A 20,373-nucleotide genomic window follows, 5' to 3' on the forward strand; every position below is an offset into this window, starting at 1 on the left:
CTGAAGAGAGAGTTAGAAACCCCTTTGGGGAAAAGTCAAAAATGAAAGACTTCTCTGGTCCTGAGTGTTGTGACATCTATCATAGTTACAAATAAGACTGAAATGTGTCTCCAGTTGCTTTACTAAGGTCTAAGTGAAACCTAATTCCACTTGTTTCTCATGTCTGGGGAAGGATAAAGAAAGACTCAAGATAAAGGTGAACTTAGAGTGGTTGCCCTGTTTGAAACTGAGAATATTTTAAAATATACCTATTACAAAAAGATAAGCTAAAATTGCTGTAGAGTTACTTTCTGGCATTCGTTTGACTTACTTACTTGACAAACTTACTCTGTTTGTTTGGTTGGTTTTTTACAGTATTACCTTTTTAGCTATTATAAAATTGTGGAATAAGATAGAGGGAAAATGCAACCCTAGAACAGCTAAAACAATGCTAGTAATAGCCAAGGAAGCCCCAATCTTAGCAATAGCTGAAACAGCAATGCAAATGGTGCTGAACTGGAAGTTAGAGGTAGTTCTCAAGATTATAATAGTCAAGAAACTCTCCCCCAAGGGTTTTTCAAAGTACATATCTGGAAAATAGTTTAGGTGGGTACATCAGCTTCTGAGTGTGGTGATTTATTTGCATTGATGGCAATCTTTCCTGCTAAAATCTGGATGTTTATTCACCAGGCAATGTTTCTCACTGAAATGATCAAAATTGTGATATCTAAGCCATGATCAAAATGTTTGGCAAATGACATTCGATTTCCAGTTCTTTTAATTTTAAAATAATCTTTTTTTTAAGCAAGTCTTGGTTAAGAATTTGGACAATGTCTTGACATTTTCAAGGCTAAGACATTTGAACACCTATTCATACATCCAAATAGCCATGAAGTCATAGTACTTTTAATTTCCATCTTAGACAAATAAAGGTCATTATTTTCTTAGACCAGTGAATTTTTAGTAATAAACCTAGAATGAAGATGATTGTACTCAGGATTAAAAGCCATTAAAATAATTTGAAACAGAATCTTCATCCCAGAATTTTCTGGGAAAATGCCAAAAAATAGAAAAGAGAAGTCAGATGGAATTTTTTATTTTTTTTGGCCAGTGAGTTACAAATTGAGAAAGTGATTGCAAAATCTTGGAAAGCTTTAGTCTTACTAACTAAAGAGAAGAAAAGCCATGTTCCTATCAACAAATGCTCAGGCCTCATAAAAATGGCCCCGATTTTCAGACTGTGTATTTGTCTGGGGAATAGAATTACTTTAAAAGAATTAACACTGGCCAAGTGTAATTAGCAGAACAAATGATCTCTCCAGTCCTCTCCTTCATCTTTTTACAGCAATATTTTAAACTGAATTGATGTAGAATGGGAATCTACATAACACCCAAAGGAGAATAAAATATCAGGTAATCTCTGAATAGGTTATTTCAAGCCAAGGAATCAACTAGTTTATGAGGGACTTTAGAATGTAAGTTTCTTTGGGTATTACTCAGGCCAAATCTTTCAGCGATGTTTTGGCCCTTGAAGCTACAGGCTCTGGACCTCCAAACATGGTTATTCTGAGGTACTAGGGATTATATTTCACCGTATGAATATTTGGAGGGACCCAATTCAACCCATAGCAGAAGAGAGGGAGCTGAAAGACTGATCAGAGACACTGCAGTTGTTCAGGCCAGACCAACTGAAGCTTGCATTGTGTGCTCAGTCACTCAGCCGTGTCTGACTCTCTGCGACCCCGTGGACCTTAGCCTGCCAGGCTCCTCTGTCCATGGGGATTCTCCAGGCAAGAATACTGGAGTGGGTCACCAGGCCCTCCTCCAGGGGATCTTCCCAACCCAGGGATCAAATCCAGGTCTCCCACATTGCAGGTGAATTCTTCACTGTCTGAGCCACCAGAGAAGCTTGCACTAGGGAGGTAGAAGTGGAGGTGGGAAGAAATGGAGAGACTTGGTATACATTTTGTTGGCTTATTCATTAGAAATTTCTGATGAACTGGATGTGAGGTATAAGAGTAAGAGGAGAAGAAAAGATGCTCTCTAGTTTGCTGTCTTGAGAAATCTCTGGATATCATTTATTATCCTGGCAAATTAGCTTAACTCTTTGTTCCTCAGTTTCTTTGCTGTAATTTTATGATATATCAAATGTGTAGGAATGTTGAGAGGATAAAATCTAAGATATAAAATATGTATTAGGTTGAGTTCAGTCAGTTCGTCACTCAGTCGTGTCCACCTCTTTGCAACCCCATGGAATGCAAAGCACACCAGGCCTCCCTGTCCATCACCATCTCCCAGAGTTTACTCAAACTCTTGTCCATTGAGTCGGTGATGCCATCCAACCATCTCATCCTCTGTCATTTCCTTCTCCTCCTGCCTTCAATCTTTCCCAGAATCAGGGTCTTTTCAAATTGTCTTTCATGCAATAATATCTAATACATGCCATTAGATATTATTGTGTGAAGATCCTCCATAGTTTTTTCTGTAGTGGCTGTACCAGTTTACATTCCTGCTGCACAAGTATTCTAACTTCTCAGCATCTTCAATGACTTTTTTTTTTCCGTAGTTTTGAAAATGACCATCTTAATACTGAAGTAGTATCTCACTGAGGTTTTGTTTTGTATTTCTCTAATGACTAGAGACGTTGAGCATCTTTTAATGTGATTATTGGTTATTTGCATGTCTTCACTGATGAAAGGTTTATTCTTTCAACCATTTTTTAATCAGACTATTTGGAGATTTGTTGTTATTGTTGAGTTGTAGAAGTTCCTATTGTATTCTGGATATTAACTTCTAATCAAATAAGTGATTTGCAGTTATTTTCTTCCATTTCATAGGTTGCCTTTTCACTCTGTTGCTTGTTTCTTTAGGCTTTTAAGTTAGATGTAACCCTATTGGTCTATGTTTTAATTTTGATGTCTGCATTTTTTTCATAATCAAAAATCATTGCTGAACCTAATTGCCTTGAAACTTTTTCCCTGTTTTTTCTAGGAGTTTAACAGTTCTACATTTTGTATTTAGATCTTTAATCCATTTTGAGTAAAATCTTATGTATGGTATAAGATAAGAATACAGCTTCATTCTTTAGCGTGTTAATATTCAATTATTGTTTTTTTTTTCTTTCCAGCAAATTTTTTTGAAGGGACTGTTTTTTCCCCTTCATTGTGCAGTCTTGGCACCCTTGTCAAAAACCATTTAACCACTAGTGCAAGGGTTTATTTCTGGGCTGTCTATTCTGTTCAGTTGGGCTGTACATCTATTTTTATGCTAGTGCCATGTAGTTTTAATTACACCTACACAGTAGAAGTGGAAACCAGGGATTAACAAAGTGAAATAAAGATACATGGGACCTAACTCATTTTATATTGTTTAAATTTTTACTTTTCCTTCCACGTGTTGCAATTCAGTTTTTTTTTATACCTTCTTAGGAAACACAATCTACTGAATGCACGAGTGAGTGAACAAATATACCCAGCTAGACAGTTTAAAAAATCATTTCTGTCTGTTTCATGTACTTAAAGCATGTCTGGGTTTCCCAGGTGGAGCTAGTGGTAAAGAACCTGCCTGCCATGTGCGATGCGGGTTTGATCCCTGGGTTGGGAAGGTACTCTGGAGGAAGCCATGGCAACCCACCCCAGTATTCTTGCCTGGAGAATCACATGGACAGAGGAACCTGGTTGGCCTGAGTCCATGGAGTCTCAAAGAGTCAGACACAACTTAAGTGACTGAGCTTGTATGCATAGCATGTCTACTTTAAATTTAATAACATTGTGATTTTATACACATATTTAGTTCCTGGTAGTAAAGTTGCTTTAGAGTTCACTTTAACTCAAATGAGCATTTACTTTTACTTGTGAGAAAAATGTTAAGACAAAAGTTTACATGACTGTTGCAAAATTCAACCAAAGAGAAAAATCTAAGGCCATCATTATGATAAAATTACAGCTCTACAAAAAACCGGAACCCAAAACTTGAAAGATCACAAGGAAAAAAATTCATAGTCCTTTATAAAACCAGCCTTTAAAACTCTCCAGTATTTCTGAAAACAGCTATTACCAGTAGAAGAACTTTTAACTAAGAAATCAACATTCCTCTGGCTCATTTAGTGGTCTATCTTCCATCTGTATTTTTGTACTTATTAGGGCATGATAATTCCTCACAAACCTCAAAACCCAAGTACATCATAGTTCTCTCTCACCATCAAGGCATGACTTAGCATTGATTTTCAAATGGAGATATTGAAGGACTTTCCTCATTTTCCTTACCCCCAGATTCCCCCTACCTGCCCAATTTATGGTCTATCATTAATTCTTCAGTGAATCAGTCTTAGTAAAAACTAATAATTCACACACATCATTGCTTTAATCCATGCATAGGGTTGTTTATCCAGAAGGAGACAAAATCAGAATCACTTTTGTTAGTGAGATAGTCAAAGGAAGTTCCTGCTTTAAATTCACCCTGTTTTGACCATTTCCCCTAAGTACCTTCTTCCTCTAGTCACCTTCCTAAACATTTAATCAAACTAAATTCTAAGCCATCTCTCTTGATAGATACCTTTTCTTAGAGAGAAAGGAGCACAGGCAGGAAAGAAATATCTATGAAGCCTCTCTTGAGTTAGTTTTGAGGCAGAAGTGATGTACATTATCTTCATGAAGTTACAATTTTTATTCCTTGCTCACAGATGAGGGCTTAAATAAATTAAAATACAGAAAAAAATAATATTTTTCTCATGTATGTATGCTGCGAATGACATGCTTTCTTCTATTCTGCTTCCATAGAGAAGATGTTTCTTCTTTTCAACTGTTTCGGATTTCAATGACTGGATCACCCTATCTCAGTGTCTTTAACAATGTGTACTGCTGACCACCAATATAAGAATCCCTATGCTCCTTAAAAATGTGGAATCCTATGTTGTATGACTTACCGGGTCTGCATATCTGGGGCATTGTGGTGGTAATCTGCATTTAGAAAAGCATTTGAACATGCTGATTATACACTTGAGATGTTGGAAAGCATTACAGAAACTGGTGTGGGAGTTGAGGAAGGGAAAAGAGAAGAGCAAATAAAGAGTCTCCAATATCTTTTCCTCCCTAAGGCTGTCACAATGCATGAAAGAGCAAACAGTATCTTCCCTCCTCCAGCTCTGCCCTGGAGAGATGGGGTTTGGCCTCCAGAATGGGGAGCCGCCTGTCCCCAAACAGGATCTAACTAGTGTCTTCCTCAGATGCTTCTATAAGAAATGTCACTTTGTGTTTAATTTAGTCCTTGTGAACCATTTTAAGAATTACATAATATACATGTCTCTGGGTTGGGAAGATACCCTGGAGAAGGGAACGGCAACCCACTCTGGTATTCTTGCTGGGAGAATTCCATGGACAGAGGAGCCTAGTGGGCTATAGTCCATGAGGCTACAAAGAATCATCCAGGACTTAGCTACTAAACAACAAAAACAATATTCATGTCATACATCAGTCTGCCAGATCATGATAGCTGATAATGGTCCTTTGATGATAAGCCATTTTACCACAAGATAGAGCTCTCTAAAAATGTTCTGTTAAAACATATTAATACTTTAGAGAAATGTTGCCTTTGTTTTAGACTCCTTTGAGACTATATATATGCTTCTCCATGGATGAGTGATCTTTGACTGCACATTTGGCTCCAAACATATGCTTTATTGTTAACTAGGTAAGGTAGAAGTTATAAGTTATATGCCTTATGGTTCCCCATTGTATAGAAACATGGATGTCCTTTTCTGCATTATAAACTCTATGTTACAAATATATTGGTTTCAAGATAAATTGATCTTTTAAATCTCATATTCAGAAATATTTATATATATTCAACATTTTCAGTCCTGGGAGTGATCCGCCATTTTTGCTTACAACCAGTGAGTGATTGCTGACATCTTATAGCTGCTTTTTATTTAAGAGTATCACTGTGTATAAATCAGTAAAATCAGCAAGAATGGAAATAATGATGAATATCCAAGGAAGTTGTGAGATTCAATTATTGTAATACTGTGATTAACAAGAAATATACTTTGGTCATTCAGATGAGCAAAATATATTTCTTAGGTATATATGTATATATTTGGCTCTTACTCCAAGGTTTCTGACTCACAACTCCTAAAGCCTTTGGAATTTCCTGAATAAGAGCAATAAAGTTATCTTTTGTTATGTTAATAAGTGATTTTGGAAAGCTCTTAGGCAACCTAATGGGGGTGGGGAGGGGGAACTAGTTGCTAAGAAACCCAAAAGAGAGTGTCTGAACTTTCAGTCCCTCCCTCTCACCTCCTAGGAGGCAGAGGTGCTAGAGACTGAGTTCAACTGCCAGTGCCCGATGACTATCAAATTAAGCCTGCATAAAAACCCAAAAGGACAAAATCGGGAGAGCTTTCTGATTGGTAAACCTGTGGAAATTTGGGGAGAGTGGCGTGTACTTGGAGAAGGCATGAAAGCTTAGCACCTTGTCCCCATACCTTGCCTTGCACCTCTTCTATCTAGCTGTTCTTGAATTGTACCATTTTATAGTAAATGAATAATCTAGTGAGTAAAGAGCTTTCCTGTTGTGTGAGCCACTCTAGCATATTCCTCAAGTCTAGAAGGGGGTCTTGGGAACCTCTGATTTATAGCCAGTTGGTCAGAAGAAGATGTAACAACTTGGGCTTCTAATTGGCATATGAGTGGGGAGGGAAGGCAGTCCTGTAGGACTGAACCTTTAGCCTGGACAGTCTGACCCCATCTTTAGGCACATGCTGTCAGAACTGAGTTGGATTATAGGACACACCTGGGATTTGCACACTTTCAAGTTCATATTGTAAGAGGTATTTAAAGATTCTTTACAAGTGGATGCTCTAAGCAGATAATCTAGTTAATGAAAAATTCTATTTAACATAAGCAAAATATTTCAGGCTAGAGATTTTTAAAATTCTAATCTATTATTTTATCTGTTTTTACTGGAGAGATATGATTTCACAAGAAATCAAACACAGTGATGCCATTTGCTATGTTTTATTTTGCTATTAGCTTGTTAAACATAACATGCAAATAATCAAAAAGAAACATACACATGACTTAGGGTGAAACATAATTCTAGAAAAGAAAAGTTTCATTAGGTAAGTATATATATTCTTAACACTAAAAATACTGCTTTAAGTGTATGTAGTTTCATGAATTTTGTCTAGTATTTTGCAGAATCACTGGTCTCAAAATTTACCATCTATTTTTCAGCTAAACAAATTCGAACATTGAAATGTGAACATTTGAGCATTGAGATAATTTGCTTCAGGGCTATAAACATCCATATGCATGTAATCCATGCTTTTTGGCACATTGTTAAGATTTAGAAATTATAAAACTTGACTTTCATGAAACCAGTAAAAAGCTTGTCGCATCATTTGACAGTAGAGATGTAAAAACACTAAATTTACAAATAAAGCATTAAGTTTCTTGTCAGTGTGTGTGTGTGTGTGTGTGTGTGTGTGTGTGTGTGTCTGTGCTTGTGATGAAATAGGCCTGCCTTTCATCTTCTCTTTTAAAAAAGTAGTAAAATGTTTACAAAACATTTTCCCTTAGAATTAGAAATTTATGAAAGTAATAAACAGCAACAAAAAATGAATACTATAAAAACTGACACACAAATAAACATAACCATAAACTGCTGTTCCAGGTTACACCTCAATGTAATTGGAATCAGTAGACATTAATTAACAGTGATCTCATTCGCGACACGTAGACATTCATACATATCAGGCGGCAGACTAGTTTGGGTGATGCGATTGCCATCCAAACGCAAATGTTTGATCTTGGAGTAGGATAGGGGTCCCAGGATCTTACAGAAGCTCTTTACATCAAACTCTGGAAAATTAAAGAGTGAAACATTTCAATCATTTCTTTCAGTACATGAGCTTGAAACCATCATTAAAAAAAAAAGAGAATCTTTAAGCCTATAATAATTTCCAATAGGACTTCTTCCCACTTATTTGAATTTAGAACTATTAAAGGACTATTTCAGACTTCCAAAAGCCCAATAATATTTAGTAAAGAATACCTATGGTTAAGTCAGAAGATTCAATTAATATTTGAAGGAACAGAACTTAAGTTCTTAATGAAACATCTTTTTAGTATTATTTAAGTTCTTGATTTAGAAACACTGGATTATAGAAAGGCATGAAGTAAGCCTACCATGTTATCTAAGCATTATTTTGAAATATTAAGTCGAGCCTGAGGAAATCTAAGATGGGGTGCTGTTACAGGAACAGTCTCAGCAGAGTTAGGATTCTGAGTTTTTGCATCTTAAAAAGGGTTAAATAGATGAACTCTAGAGAGTTTTAACAACCACACTTCATGACAAAGATTCAAAACCTCCAAAGCAAAAACCAAATCGTGGAATATCCACCATCTCAGTCCATGCCCTTTTCTTCTGGGGTCAAAAACCTGCCACAAACGAACATCTGATTTAGTTTTTAATGGACACCAAGATGGTTACCAGATAGCATGACCTGTGTATGTACATTGAAACTGCCTATGGTGGCACAAATCTATTTCACATTAACCTTATGCCGGTCCTTTATCTTGTTATTTTTCTTTCACTTTTCAACTCTAGCTAACAGTGACTTCAGTTGAACCCCAAACACACTGCAGTCTTTCCCTCTAAGATGTTGTCTTAAATTATTCATCTGTCAAATTCCAGGGATTTTGCTTTCAGTACTGCCTCTGTGAAAATATGGGACAATGGAAAAAACATGGGTCTAGGCCTATATTAGTTTTCTATCTCTGCCATTTACCTTCTGAAACATATATCAGATTTTCTTTTTAAGTATAACCTATCTATCACACTGTGTGGCATGAAGATTTCATCAACTAAGGTATGTAGAGCACTTCACACAGTGCTAGCACATTACTATGTACTGAATAATTATTGGTGTCCTTTTCTTTTTTTTTCTCTTTTCTAAATTGCTTTACACTAGGAGGATCTGTGACTAGTCTAATGCTTAAAGTTGCAAGCTTGAAAAATAAGAAATAGTTTTTGACTGTACATTTCCTAATATAAGAAAAGCATCAAGGAACTCTCTTTATGTTACAATGTGGGCAACTGGTATGTGTAAATGTTATGCGGCAAGACAAACTAAGTTGAAGACACACATGCAAAGTCACGTGACAAGAATCCCTGAAATGTGTATACCTAAGTGTCAAAGATAAGGAAGGGAGAAAGGTAACTACTCACTTGCAAATGACCAAACGTGCTGGGAACTGGGATTTCAGTCTCAGCTTGGCACTGAGAGGCTGCTGGCATTTCTCTCTTGGTCCATCTGTCCCATCTCCTATAACGGCTCTTTCTTTTTTACTCATACAATGAAAACTGATTTTTCCACCTTCAAATGCCCCTGCATTTATATCTTTCTCCTTTCTAGTCTCAGAGTAGGAGGTAGTCTTGCTCCTGCTAACCTCCACCCACCAAATCTAATGGATTTCTTCAGCCCTCAACCATCTTAAATTCCATTAGCATTTTGGCCTGTCTGAGTATCCTTTTTCCTGACCACAAAAGTTTATAATGTGGGACCATACATTGCCACATAGTGAATTTTCCCCTGGAAACAACTCTAAGGGTTTAGCTCTGATAGCTTGACTGTATTGCATGACAGGCAAGCTTTCCAGATGCAAGAAAGAAGACGTGGCATTGCAGAGCTGGCAGTCACGATTTCTTTCATGAGAACATCACAACTCAACTAGGAGTTACTTGAAACTGTTGCAGAATTATAAAGTAGCATATTAATAAGGCACAATGCAATTTTTTCTGATAGGAGTGTCAATATCCTTAGCCAGTATGACAAGGGGACTGAGTTTTATAACATACACATGTTCAATTTCAATAGATTACTTTGCACATAGAATTATTTACTGTGTGAATCAGTGTTTCCCACCTGAGTTTTCATTTTAAAAACTTCATCTGTGAATTACAGGTTTTTTTCTTCTACCAAGTTCCCTTAAAAAATAAGGTGAATATTGGTGAATAGTCAATTTACCATCCGAATCTGTATGGCTTAAATTGAAAAATGTGCCAAGAGATCAGGAGAGTGCCTAAACAGCCCGAGTGGATCAGGTCAAACTTCTACCCAGCAGATAAATGAAAAATAAACTACAGAAGTAAGAGAAAGGAAGGAGAAATGATGGGAAAATAAAATGAGGTGAAGTGTTGTGTGTAAGAAAAAGGGTCTCTGTAATTCTAGTAAACTATATTCCAAATGCTTATCATAGTCCTCCTTAAACTTTCTCACAGTCCTCATAAGAACACTGTGAAGACTACACACACCAACCATACCAGGGAAAACGGAGATAGATGATGGTCATGATAGCAGAGTAACATGTTGAGTCCCAAGTAAAGATGTCAGAGGAGACCATGAGTGTACGCGGGCTGCTCTGGGGAAAAGCAGGAGAGAGATGTTAAAGTCTCTGATGATTGTGCATTCTCTGGACTTGGTTTCTACCTTAGCTACATATTGTCAAGAAATGAATGCAGACACAAATTGAAGTCATGAAGGAAGCAAATAATAACAGATGAAAATCAAGAATTAACACAGCAGAATTAATTAGCCCAGAATACTAAATTTGAAGAAACGAGTGTTTAAATTCTATATGACCGTAATGATTTCTTATCTCGACACTCCAAAGAGAAGCCAGATACTGGATAAACAACTAAGCTAGAATTCTATATTCTAGAGAAATATTCTGTTGGCATTTTTAGCTTTTTTTTTTTTTTTTTAACGGGAGCCAATTTAATATCTGTGTCACACGACTTAGGCATTTAAAACCTTGAGGAGGTATCAATCAATCATAGGCACAGTTTTCTACTTACTTTCAAGTTCATTGACCTCCAGGTAATAGTTTTCAAGGTTTTCATTGACTGTCGGTATGCTTTTCAGCTTATTATAGGAGAGATCCAGCTCCAACAAAGATGATACATTAAAAGAATTTCCAGGTACTCCACTATCAGCCAGTTCATTATGAGACAAACGCAGATACTGCAATGCACTGAAACGCTTGAAATACTCGTCAGGGATGTTGCTAATTTTGTTGTTGTCTAAGTAGAGAGTTAGAAGAGATACTGGGAGACCAGAAGGTAGTTTGGTCATCTGATTGAAGCTCAAGTCAAGGTATTCGAGTGACTTCAGACCTTTCAAAGCAGCTGAAACAGCATCCTCTTTCAGCTGATTGTGCTGAAGGTGGATAAAGGTCAGGTTAACCAGTCCATCAAAGGAGCCAAGCTTAGAGATCTTGTTGTTAGTGAGCTGCAGGTCCACCAGAGATTTGGGAAGTGGGCCCACAGATTCTGTCAGATTGTTGTAATTTATGTGCAGCTTCTTCAATTGTTTCAGTTTAGAGAAAACTCTTCCTTTTATCTTGGAATTTTCTAGAAGGTTGTGGTCGAGAATGAGCCACTGCAGATCAGTTACGTTTTCAAAGGCCTTCTCATCAATATGGTCAATCTGGTTATTCCTAAGGTAAAGGTACTTGATTCCAGGAGGCACCATTGGCACAGTCTTCAGCTTCAGCTCATCGCAGTACATGGCTGTTGGATAGCTTTCAGGGCAGTTACATTCTGGTGCACAGTTTGGTGATGATCTCCCATATATTGATTGGGGGAAACTGTAATAATCATAGTAATCAAGATAGGTGCTGCTGGCACGGCCAATTAATGCCAAGAGGAGAGGAAACACACCTAGATTCATTTTGGCAAATGCTTTGAATCCTAAATAAAGTGAAAATATGTATTATAAAATAGTATTCTTTGAGGGAAAGTATACTAAGAAAGAAAATGCATTCACAAATGTGAATTTTATTATTTTAGAATGCTTTTTTTTACTGCACTAAAGATGTCTGTTTAATTTGCTTTTAAGGATTAGGATAAGGATTTAAGTTTACAATGTGTGGGGAAGGGAACAGATTCCAGGACAGATTACATACACTGGCGCCCCCTTCTGGGCGAGCTAGGCCTAATTGTTCCAGTCAACCTCTCTCCAGGTTCTTAATTACATGGATTCCTGCAAGAGGTTTCTGGGAGGTGCCCATTAACCACCATGTTAGAACGCAGCTTCAGAATACCTTCAAAACCAGGAGGAACAAAAAACAAGAAGATGATTATAAACTGGACCCTCTACCCCACCATTCAACATCATTAAAATATCTCATTAAAAAGAACCTTCCTGAGAACATGGGCAATCTGTGATTTTGTCTGGAAGAACATTGTTCTTATGTGTGTCTGCTGGGGGTGCTTGGGGGGTGGGTGATGGTGGTGGTAGTGGTAGGGAGCTGGGGAGGGTGGGAAATGCTTTTAGAAATGTCTTGATTGTTGACTCTGAAGAAAGGAAACAGACTTCTTAAGAAGGGATGTGTACATATTATGTCCACTTTTGTTTAACATTCTATACTTTAAAGCATATTACAAAACTCTCTTTGAAAATTAGTATTGAGTATATTAGTTTTAGTAAAATTATTGTTTGTTAATCAGGAAATGTCACGAACTCTAAACAGTTTTAAACCTAGAAAGAGATCTAACTGGTAGAGAATGATATTCTTGTCAAACTTTTGAATGAAAACTTTTCTTTCTCTCAGTCACTCACAATTTGTCTACCTTCTTCATGTTAAAATTTGAGAAAGCAGGGTGTGCTTATCTGGATTTTAGCACTCTCACTGAATGAAGATGGGAAAGAAGTGGGACCTGAGGAAGGTCTGCATTAAACAGTGGGCATTAAGAGCCATGTAGGAAAGGATCAATTTGGGAATATACATTGAAAACAATCTGTATTAGTGATCTTCACATGTACCTGTTGCTAAGGTGAGGATCGGTGAAGCACATTTCAATTGCTTGAGAAGTAAAGGGTCAGCAATGTAGGTAAAGGAAAACAGGATATAAGAGTTGGGCTTTTGTAGAATGAAGAGTTGTAGCTGAGCAATTGGTCACTCTGGGAGGGAAATTGTTACTGTGAAGCAGCATCCACATTCCAATGGATACCATAAAATAAAATCTCTTCCTGTGAGAAACAAGGTACAAGCTTTTGGATCTAGGTAGTTTGGGATAAGCAGGATTTTCTGCTATCAGGAATTTTAAACATCTTTGCTTTAACTTGGAATTATAAAGTACTTAATTTTAGCAGATAAAACACTCAAAAAGATTGTTAGGATCACTCTCATAACAGACATAATGTAACATGTAGCCAGACTCTTAGTAAATTATTCCCTAAGATTGTGATGGAGTCATTTAATTTAGTTGACAGGACTTGGCCATGAGAACAATTACATAGTGCTAATGTAATTGTAGGATTCTTTATAAATTACAGTATATTAATGTTGTAAAGATTTGTCTTACTTTATTAATAAGTTTTCACCTTATTTTAATTCAGTATATACTAAAATAGACATGGGAACTATAATGTGAGTATTGAATAGTAATGAAAAATGCTTCCATATTTTTTGGCAGAGTCAAAACAAGGGCTCTGAATTCAAAGAGAGTTTGTAACCATATAATGACTCCATTATGAAGCAAAAACACACTTTACTTTCCCCTAGTTTTTTCAAATACCTGTGGCTATGAAGAAAAAGCTTTTTTCCAAACAGTAAATCATGTTTCCCAGAATTTCTTTAAAACATATTCCTGTTTCTTAAGACACATCCACAACCCTAATCTTCAAAATTAACAAAATAGAATTAAGTAATCCTTTTGCTCAGGTTTTATAACAGCATAAAATGTTTACAGCAAATCATAACAAATTATAATGACATACCAGTTGCAAAATATTTTGAGTACTGATTGAAATGGCTTTCTTTGTTCCAAATTAAGTTCTAACAGAACTAACATATAGAACTACTTAGCATAAAATAGCAAACATTTTAAATGCCATATTGTTTCACTCTGTCTACTTTCTAGTGAAACCTTGAAACTTTTTATAACATCCTTTGCTAAGTAAGGCATTATAGACTGTATAAAATGTATCCCAAATCCATAAATCATGGAAAGTATATTATGCAAGATGTGAAAGTAAATGCTCAAAACTGTGGATTTGCTGTTGAATAGCAATTGGCAAAGTTGCTCTGGGAAATTTTTTCTGTTCTTATTACAATAAACACTGTCCCAAACCGTCAGCATCCCCAGTGCTATAGTTAAAACAGCACTTACCTTACTGTCTCGACCCTGCTTTCGTTAATTCTTAAAGCAGATGCACTATGGACAAGAATCCACCAATATATGCTGTAAACTCTGTCAGGACGGAACTGGCTGCCAGATTCTTAGTGATACAAGAGCTGGGGCGGGGGGGGGTGGGGGGACGACCCAGCCCAGTCACGCCAGTCTCTGAATGGAGTTATGTCATTGTGGGGATCTTGTGGTGTGGCATGCAAACACTCTTAACGAAGTGCAGGTGGACTTGGTGAGCAAGGACAGCCCAGCTCACTCCCTATGGAGTAAGAGAGAGATCTGTGCTAAACCAGCCCAAATAACCTAGCTTTTAACCCCAAATGGAGTCCTGCTGCAAATGAGGCATCTACAGTGAGAATGCTTCTCTTACAAAGCCCTTTACTTCTATAGCTGTGACAATAATTAAATCCAGCTCTCCCAGCTAACTATCATGCTCCTCTAAAAGTCACGTAAATCATCAACTGAATAAACCATTTCAGGAAAATGTAAATGAGCAGACTCAGGAGAATTGAATCCTTTTTGCTCATTACTCTTGAAATTTATACTTACTTGGACCAACTTAATTTTTGGCCAAAAGAGAAACTTACATTAGTTTGTAAAATATTAAAATGCTTCATTTATACTGTGATACAAGTGATAAGTATCAACATTTCCAGTTTGCTTATGTTAAGCAGACTCATTTTATGCTCTTCAGGTCTGGAACCAATCAGTAATATTCTGCCTGTTTCTTATTTTGTGGATTTAATTTAGAAATTCATCCAAAACCTCACTTGGGAATAGTATTCTATAGCTTATTGCCAAAAAACATAAAAGAACATGAAAAAAATAAATGTATACTAAAAATATAACAAAGTAATCATTTTTCACTCTGTCCTTGCATGCTAGCAATATTTTTTTTTCAAAACTGAAAGTTATGCTAAGTTGCATTCTCCCAAAGGCCTGGTTTGACATATGTTTCCTTATCATTTCCTGATGCAGGCTTCTAGAAAATGAGGATCTACTCAATTCCTTGTCTATTTCATTTTGTGATTGTATCAGCGTTGTAGCTTTTTTATATGATTTTTCCATCCAAATTTTTCATTTCCTCATGTTTATAGGAATTCTTAGAATCAGATACTTTAAATTGCCATGTTGTAAGATTTTCCCTTTTAAGATAAATATGTAACTTTTTAGCTATGAGACTTTGAAAATCAATTTAATCTCCATGATTACTAATGCATTTGCCTGAAAAATTAATATTAGTGTAAATGCCTCATTTTTGCCAGAGAACAGTTTAAAAACTAAAAACAATCTTCTCTGAAGTAACTAATACAATTGTAAGGTACTTCGTAGCATAACATTTTAAGAAAATTTTAGAAAGACCTCTGTTTTACATTGGTCTTCACCAGTAGTTCAGCGGTAAAGAATCTGTCTGCAATGCAGGAAATGTGGGTTGAACCCAGGGTCAGAAAGATCCCCTGGAGAAAGAAATGCAACCCACTCCAGTATTCTTGCCTGGGAAATTCCATGGACTAGGGAGCTCTTGGGCTACAGTCCATGGGGTCAGACAGGACTGAGCCACTAAACAACAACAACAAACACAGTTTTACAATAGAGGACATAAATAAACTTAGAAGAAATCAAGAAAAAAAAGGGTAAATTGATCAGTCACATATAATTAAATGTCTCATTGTAAGAAGATGGCTAAAACAATTCTAAGCATTAATTTTAACTGTGTCAACTTCTCTAACCTGCAATTTTGTTTGAAAAATTCCAGCTATATATTCCAAGGATTTTTGTTTTGAGCAATAATGTGTTGTCCGTAACAGAGTTCAAATGTGTTAAGTTGGATTTAGCTTATTGTGAAGCTGATATTGTCCATATATACCTTTTTCTATAAAATTAGCTCTGTGAGACCAGTAATTGGATACTATTGCACATTTTAAAGCATATTTCTTGGGCTTATTAGAAATAAAATTAATATTTGTGGTGTATCTAATTTATTTCATGCTTTATTTTCAGAATGTTCACATATTTCTAAGTTTAAATTTCATGCTTTAAAATACATATAAATATTATTATCACGTTTTCAGAGAAGTCAAAATGGAGACTCAGAAAGTCTAAATAATTCACTGAAAGTCACCTAACAAGTAAGTAGAAAAACAAAATCATGAGCACCTTCACCCACTGGAAAGAGGGTGGACAGGATGGAGCTAGGAAAAGGTATTTAATCAGTTTAAAATATTTTCTAGGCAACATTATTAACAGTTGAGAAAATGCAAAAATATTAGGTTGGCAAAAGTTTTTAAAAGGCACAAGGTTAGATAAGCAATAATTTCTTTCTTTGTACTTCACATACTCACATTCTCCCATATGCACACTTTAGACCTTCTGGGTGAGGTTTGAGCTTTCCAACCAAGTGAATGGAGATTAGGTCCTTTGCGGTAATGGATGTGGGAGATTTCATCAGAATCTATGTTAAAACGATTGAGTTGCCACGTCAGCCTATCAACTGGACTCCCTCTGTTACTTGAGACCAGCAAGGGTGATGAAGAACATCATTATTGTTCCACCCACCTGATTCTGAATGGGCTTCCTTGGTGGCCCAGATAGTAAAGCGTCTGCCTGCAATGCGGGAGACCCGGGTTGGATGCCTGGGTTGGGAAGATCCCCTGGAGAAGGAAATGGAGACTCACTCCAATACTCATGCTTGGAAAATTCCATGGACGGAGGAGCCTGGTAGACTACAATCCATGGGGTTGCAAAGAGTCAGACGCGACTGAGCGACTTCACTTTCACTTTTCTGAATGCAACGTTGGACTTCTCAAAGCCCCAAGGCTCACAGCAACTTGACTGTTCCTCTGTCGTAACCATTCTGTAATGTATGACAGAAAAGTAATAGCTGGAAAGTAGTGAACATGCCTGGTGGCTCAAAAGGTAAAAAAATCTGCCTGCAATGCAGAAGACCTAGGTTTAATTGCTGGGTCTGGAAGATCCCCTGGAGAAGGGAATGGCTACCCACACTCTTGTTCTTGCCTGGAGAATTCCGTGGACAGAGGGGCCTTGTGGGCTACCCGCCAAGAGTCAGAATTCAGCGACTTTCATTTTCTTTCAGTGAACCGCCCAGACTTCGTGGAAAAATAAATGTAGATTAGAAACTGTTTCAACCAACCTACCTGGGGTGAAAATGAAAAAGGTATGTTATCTTGATAGCTTTAGTCTCTTCATCTTTAAAGTGGGTTTGATAATTTCTGTAGGAAAACGTATGAGCATCAAAGGACAGTGTATAAAGCCATTGGTGTAGGGCTTGATTGGAGGAGAAAACGGCAACCCACTCTATTAGTCTTGCCTAGAAAAATCCCATGGAGGGAGGAACCTGGCGGGGCTACAGTCCATGGGGTTGCAAAGAGTCAGACATGACTGAGTGACTAACACATCACTATTCATAGAGTCATAGAACCACAGATTTGGAATGAATCTCAGATATCCTTTAAAGGATGAGTTCTATGAAACCAGTTCCCCAAGTTCTGCAGCTGGATCTTTTTCTTCTCATGTGAAGAGCTAAACTAACATGTTACCAGTACTCCACACAAAGAACTGCAACATTGTTTTCCCTTTGTGTAGGACAGATGGCCGGACTTCCCTGGTAGCTCAGCTGGTAAAGAATCCGCCTGCAATGAGGGAGACCAGGGTTCGATCCCTGGGTTGGAAAGATCCTCTGGAGGAGGGCATGGCAACCCACTCCAGTATTCCTGCCTGAAGAATCCCAGACAGAGGAACCTGGTGGACTACAGCCCATGCAGTCGCAAAGAATCGCACAGGACTGAGCAACTAAGCACAGCACAGGATGAATGGCATCTCATGTTTCCCAGTGCTCTGTCTAGGCAGTAAGATATGACTGTGCATCTATGATATGAGGTCATCTCAGAGCATAGAATAGCATGAAATATAATGACAAGTCCCTACTAATAGAGGAGAAAGTTCTATTTTTACCATTTTACACACTGAGGTTTCAAACTCAACTCTCTTATCTGTCATAAAAGTTGTTTGTTTTAGCATATTTAGAAAATGCAGAGGAAAATAAGAATTTTAGAATGGTTAGAGAATAGTTTTAAGGGAAAAAGTAAAAAATGTATATTCTAGCCCAGAAACTAGCATATTTTGGTGTTTTTTCTTAAGGTCTGAGTATGTACACACACAAACCAACAGACACTGATTTTCACAAAAATATTACATTACACTTATAGTTTTGTAATGTTTTCCACATGACAGTAAGTTGTGGGTACTTTTGTATATTATTAAATATTATTCTCTAATGTCATTTTAATTTAATTAACTGCATTGTTTTACTATATAAATGTATCATAATGTAGTTTTTATTTTTTAATATTACAATGAACACTTGCTTTCTCTTATAATTTGTAAAGCACTGTCTCCTGCATTGAAATTTCTTTCACCAAATTGGTTGTACCTAGTCTGTCTATTCTGCTTATCTCAATAGACATATTTTAAATGAAAATGCCATTTTAGTAGGTAGTTTATGTTTTCAAATCAGAAAATAAAGAAATGGATTTCAAAGTTTTTTTCTCCCCTCAGGTCGATTTTTTTACCATTGTTAACTTTAGCATTTCTTATGAGCCACGGATGGAGAAGGGCATGGCAACCCACTCCAGGACTCTTGCCTGGAGAATCCTGTGGCCAGAGAAGCCTGACCGACTATAGTCCATGAGATCGCAAAGAGTCAGACACGATTGAGCAACTAACACACACACACGAGCCATGAAACTATCTCATCTTCAAAGTCCTTACATATGGATGTGTATTTTAAAACTCATTCTACAATTGCTTCCATTTCTCTTGCATCTTACATGAAAAATATTTTTAGAATTATCAATAATAAAGTTTATTGTATTTTTGCATTAATTAGTTTGCACTGTAAAAATAATATACATGAATGGTATAACATGCTGAAACACTTAATAACATACCAGGATATAATATAAGGTAAAATGTAAAATAACCTCTTACCCAACCGACTTTCCAATCGCACTCTCCAGAAGAAATCATTGTTTTAGATTTTTGATACTTCAGGTATTTCAGACATGTTCTATATACCCAACAGAATTTCATTTCTCTATTTCTGTCTTCCTTTTATCCCTTGTGCTTTGCACTTTTCATCTAGATTACTTATTTTATCTAACTAATGCATATATCTCTGCATCATGTTTTATATAGTTCTAGAACACACTATTGTATGGGTGTATCAAATATTACTTGTGTTTTTGCTCAGTGGTGAGTGTTTCAGTGCTTTCAACGTTTGCTGTTTGTTGTTTGCACAGTTTAATCGTTATGACACAATATGTGGATCAAATTTTGTGCATTAATGCAATTTAGCTTTAGGAAAATTCCAAAAGCGAAATTTCTGATGAGAAGTGTGTGCACATTTTAAGACTTTACAGTTATCATCTAGTTATTGGTCTGATTATCACTGCCATCAGTGGTATATGAGAATGTATTTCCACCAGTCATTTGTGAAGTTTGGATATAATCAAGCATAACATTTCTGTAATCTCATTGTTCAAGCATTATTTATTAAATAATATTTGGTAGTTGTAGTCTCCTCTCTTTATTCCTTAAGATAATAATAGTGAATTCATTACGTGTTAACATAAATAATATTTTAATTAAAACTCCATATTTTCCAAAATATACATAGTGAAACAAGAGGAATTTCATTTTTGTAAATCTATTTAATAAATGAGTTAGTACGCAAAAGCTGGACACTTATAGCTCCTTCTTTATTCAATCGTTGTGATATGTTGCTATGCTTGATGCATATGAAGAAAATCTTGTCTCAAATATTAACCTGGGAAAATGAGTATATTAATAGTTTAATAGTTTTTTAAAGATAATTTCAAATATTCATCTTTAATAAACATGAAACCTCAAAAATGTTTGAAAAGTTTTTAAAACCTTTAAAACTTTAAAAAGCTTTTACCGTTTTAAAAAGGTTAGTTGTTGGCATGATGTATGGCAAAACCCACTACAATATTGTAAAGTAATTAGCCCCCAACTAAAATAAATAAATTTATTAAAAAAAATAAAAAGGTTAGTTGTAATGTAAAACCTGAAATCATATCAAAGAACATTTTTTTACACTGGTTTCTAAAATTCAAGGCTTTAGTCTCCAAATTTAGAAATAGCCGATGATGCATAACAGTA

The 20,373-nt window shown here is 36.3% G+C and overlaps 1 protein-coding gene across 1 annotated transcript; it reads right to left on the reverse strand.

Annotated features, from left to right (window-relative positions):
• Positions 1–6,976: 6,976 nt before the first annotated feature.
• LUM (lumican) lies at positions 6,977–14,245 on the reverse strand. Its single transcript, XM_081587355.1, has 3 exons — positions 14,155–14,245; positions 10,837–11,730; positions 6,977–7,838 (listed from the first exon to the last, which is right to left on the reverse strand). Exons 2-3 carry the CDS (start codon positions 11,708–11,710, stop codon positions 7,684–7,686), a joined length of 1,029 nt encoding a protein of 342 aa, XP_081443481.1. The 5' UTR covers positions 11,711–11,730; positions 14,155–14,245; the 3' UTR covers positions 6,977–7,683.
• Positions 14,246–20,373: the final 6,128 nt, after the last annotated feature.

This window comes from Giraffa tippelskirchi, chromosome 4 (genome assembly GCF_054371585.1).
Source record: "Giraffa tippelskirchi isolate mGirTip1 chromosome 4, T2T-mGirTip1v1.2.pri, whole genome shotgun sequence".
In the NCBI taxonomy this organism is placed as follows: domain Eukaryota; kingdom Metazoa; phylum Chordata; class Mammalia; order Artiodactyla; family Giraffidae; genus Giraffa; species Giraffa tippelskirchi.

Excerpts from the sequence above, each read along its gene's own strand:
- LUM (XM_081587355.1), bottom strand. The coding sequence starts at position 11,710 with ATGAATCTAGGTGTGTTTCCTCTCCTCTTGGCATTAATTGGCCGTGCC. Across the intron at positions 7,839-10,836 it reads GGAGGTCAATGAACTTGAAA|AGTTTGATGTAAAGAGCTTC; the intron begins GTAAGTAGAAAA and ends TTAATTTTCCAG.